This window comes from Pinus tabuliformis, chromosome J, assembly GCF_031772625.1.
Source record: "Pinus tabuliformis cultivar Carrire ecotype Pingquan chromosome J, CPIR1, whole genome shotgun sequence".
Taxonomy (NCBI): domain Eukaryota; kingdom Viridiplantae; phylum Streptophyta; class Pinopsida; order Pinales; family Pinaceae; genus Pinus; species Pinus tabuliformis.
Genome location: NC_142295.1, coordinates 1,059,720,026 through 1,059,722,738, shown reverse-complemented (window position 1 = coordinate 1,059,722,738; position 2,713 = coordinate 1,059,720,026). Strand labels below are relative to the sequence as shown.

Below are 2,713 nucleotides of genomic sequence, written 5' to 3'. Positions count from 1 at the left end.
AATGTTGCAAATCTCATATATTAATTCAGCGATTAACTACATTATTATATAGTAAAACTATTACTAAAATCTACTCAACTATTACTAAAATCTACTCTGAAACAAACAACTAATTTCCAGCACTACTGCAGCTAACAATTTGGTGCCTTAATTTTGCAGAGAACACTAAATAGAAATTTACATAACTAATTAAGCATTATTCCCAACATTTTTTTTGCCCAACCAAAAATGCACTTGTCTATCTGTTTATATATATATTTTTATCATTTAAATTATAATAAATAATCCTGAAAATATCAATAATTTTTTTCCCAAAATGATAAAAATTATGCTTAGTGATTTGTGTTATAGGTTTCTATATCGTTTTTCTTTTTTCTTTTATTTAATTTTTGCTTATTTTTCTTTCGATTTGGATCGTAGCTCTAAAGGTTCACTATGACTTGCTTATATGCTTTATGCGTTATTTTTGTTTTTATGCTTATTAGCATCGTAGCTCTTCAGATTCTTCAATAGGACTTGCTTGTATGATTTATGCGTAATTTTTGTTTTTATAATTTTCTTTTTCCCTTTTATTATTAGCATCGTAGCTCTTTAGATTCAATATATACAGTATTCAGACACAGAGATTTTGCTGGGAGAATACCTTGTTCAAATAGACTTCTGCACACATTATACAAAGAGATTTTGCTGGGAGAATACCTTGTTCAAATAGACTTCTGCAGACATTATACAAAGAGAATTTGCTGGGAGAATACCTTATTGAAATAGATTTCTGCTGAGGGTGTTGAGATACTAATCTCACATTTTGTTAGGTGTCATCGTACTTATTTCTATTGTTTGTAGATGTCATCTTGTTTGTAGGTGTGGTGTCATCTTATTTGTAGGTGTCATCTCCTGTGTTGTTTGTTTAGATTTACTTTAGTTTAGTTGACTTTGAATCCAGTTATTTTCTGTGATGTTTTTTATATAATTTATTTATCTATTTTGAATATTGATAAGAGCCTTCTGTTTCACAAATTCTATTCAATCTTTGGCAGAGAGTAAAGAGTACATTCTGCTCCAGAATTTCTCTCCGATCTTCAAAGAGGTTTCTGCTGAGATATAGAAAAAGGCGCGGTTATGGAAGCTGGATTTTCACGTTATGCCAGGATGAAGATCCTGATTTCTGTTTTAATATTATTGAGCTTTAGGGGTGCGTACTTTACATAAAATATTCATTGGGTTTTCAATTTATTTTGCACAAAATGTTTTCTCGCATGCCTGCAAAAACACCAATATGATACAGTAACCCTTTCGATAATGCAGAGATCGCTGGGAGAGAAATTAGTGATAAACAAACCACGTCTTCATCGGAACATCGTGGCGTTGCTTTCCTTGTAATATTTCGCTTCTGAAATCCATTTTTTCTCTGTAATCTTTGATATTAAATACAGAATCTATTACGTAAATGTGTATTGGATTGGATTGAAGATATTGGTGTACAATTGAATGATGAAAACGGATGTTACAGGTGATGGGAGAGGTTAGAAGCGAGGTTGCATTGCGAGGGGTGCATATTGGCTCCGCGCCACCATCATGCGTTGCTAAATGCGAGGGGTGCAACCCTTGTAAGCCTGTGCAGTGCGCCGTCACTCCAAAACTGCAGTGCATTCCAAAACGTGTAGAGGATTACTATCCCGTGTTGTGGAAATGCGGATGCGGCAACAAAATCTTTAACGCATGATACTACCAACCGCCTCGTATTTGAGCGCTCGCAAAACTGTTCCACTGACCGCCACCTTTTGCAGAAATCAGAGACCATGGAATGCATGTCTTTCTACTTACATAAATTTTTTTGTTTGAAATAACGAATTTTAGAATTTATTATTAATCAATTTTACAGAACTTTGACGATTCATGGGTCCATTAGTTTTGCTTAACTGTTTTGTCAGTTTAATTTGTATTTCTTCATGATCTTCAGCTCTAATGAATTTTATTGTGGCCTTTCAAGTAACTGGTGAATATCTGAAACCATCTTATTTTCATGGATGAACAAAATGTGAATGCCCAAAAAATTTGTATGAACTCTACGTGAGTTTAGTGCAATTGTTCTATAATTCGTAAATAAGTAATTCAATATTTAAAATGGGTTTTTGATTCATGATTAAAACATGACATGGTAATAATAATATTTTTAGTATTATATTAAAAAGTGTTGAATGACTGGTAATTATAATTTTGAATATGTTTCAAACTTGTAAAGATGTATTTTACGTTTCAGGAATAGTTTATTTATAGTAAATGATTTGAATTTATTAAAGATAAATATAAGTTTTGATTTATTTATGGTAACTCAAATTTTATTATCATCTCAATGGGTTTTGAATTATTAGTTGACGATGAATAAAATGATTTTATTAAAAGTTAAATATAGGTTTTGATTTAAATATGGTAATTTAAATTTTATTTAATTATTTAGAAAATAGTTCTTAAATGTGATTGAAATTTATAAGGATGTATTTTATCTTTTAGGAATATCTTTTTTAACGGATGATTAAAGTTGTTTTTTAACTAATAATTACAAGTTGTTAAATATAAATTTCATTGATTTGATTGAAATAAAATTTTGAAATATTTTTTTATATTATCGTAAAATATCATTCATTTCAATATTTGTATAAAATGATGAGCCAATTATAAATTGTGTATTTTACTTTGAAGTTTTTATCTATAT

General features: G+C 29.9%; 1 protein-coding gene across 1 annotated transcript; it reads left to right on the top strand.

Moving 5' to 3' along the window:
• Nucleotides 1–1,119: 1,119 nt before the first annotated feature.
• Nucleotides 1,120–1,723, top strand: LOC149230614 (EPIDERMAL PATTERNING FACTOR-like protein 4). Its single transcript, XM_089381359.1, has 3 exons — nucleotides 1,120–1,192; nucleotides 1,306–1,376; nucleotides 1,511–1,723. Exons 1-3 carry the CDS (start codon nucleotides 1,120–1,122, stop codon nucleotides 1,721–1,723), a joined length of 357 nt encoding a protein of 118 aa, XP_089237485.1.
• Nucleotides 1,724–2,713: the final 990 nt, after the last annotated feature.

Excerpts from the sequence above, each read along its gene's own strand:
- LOC149230614 (XM_089381359.1), top strand. The coding sequence starts at position 1,120 with ATGGAAGCTGGATTTTCACGTTATGCCAGGATGAAGATCCTGATTTCT. Across the intron at positions 1,193-1,305 it reads AATATTATTGAGCTTTAGGG|AGATCGCTGGGAGAGAAATT; the intron begins GTGCGTACTTTA and ends TCGATAATGCAG. Across the intron at positions 1,377-1,510 it reads ATCGTGGCGTTGCTTTCCTT|GTGATGGGAGAGGTTAGAAG; the intron begins GTAATATTTCGC and ends CGGATGTTACAG.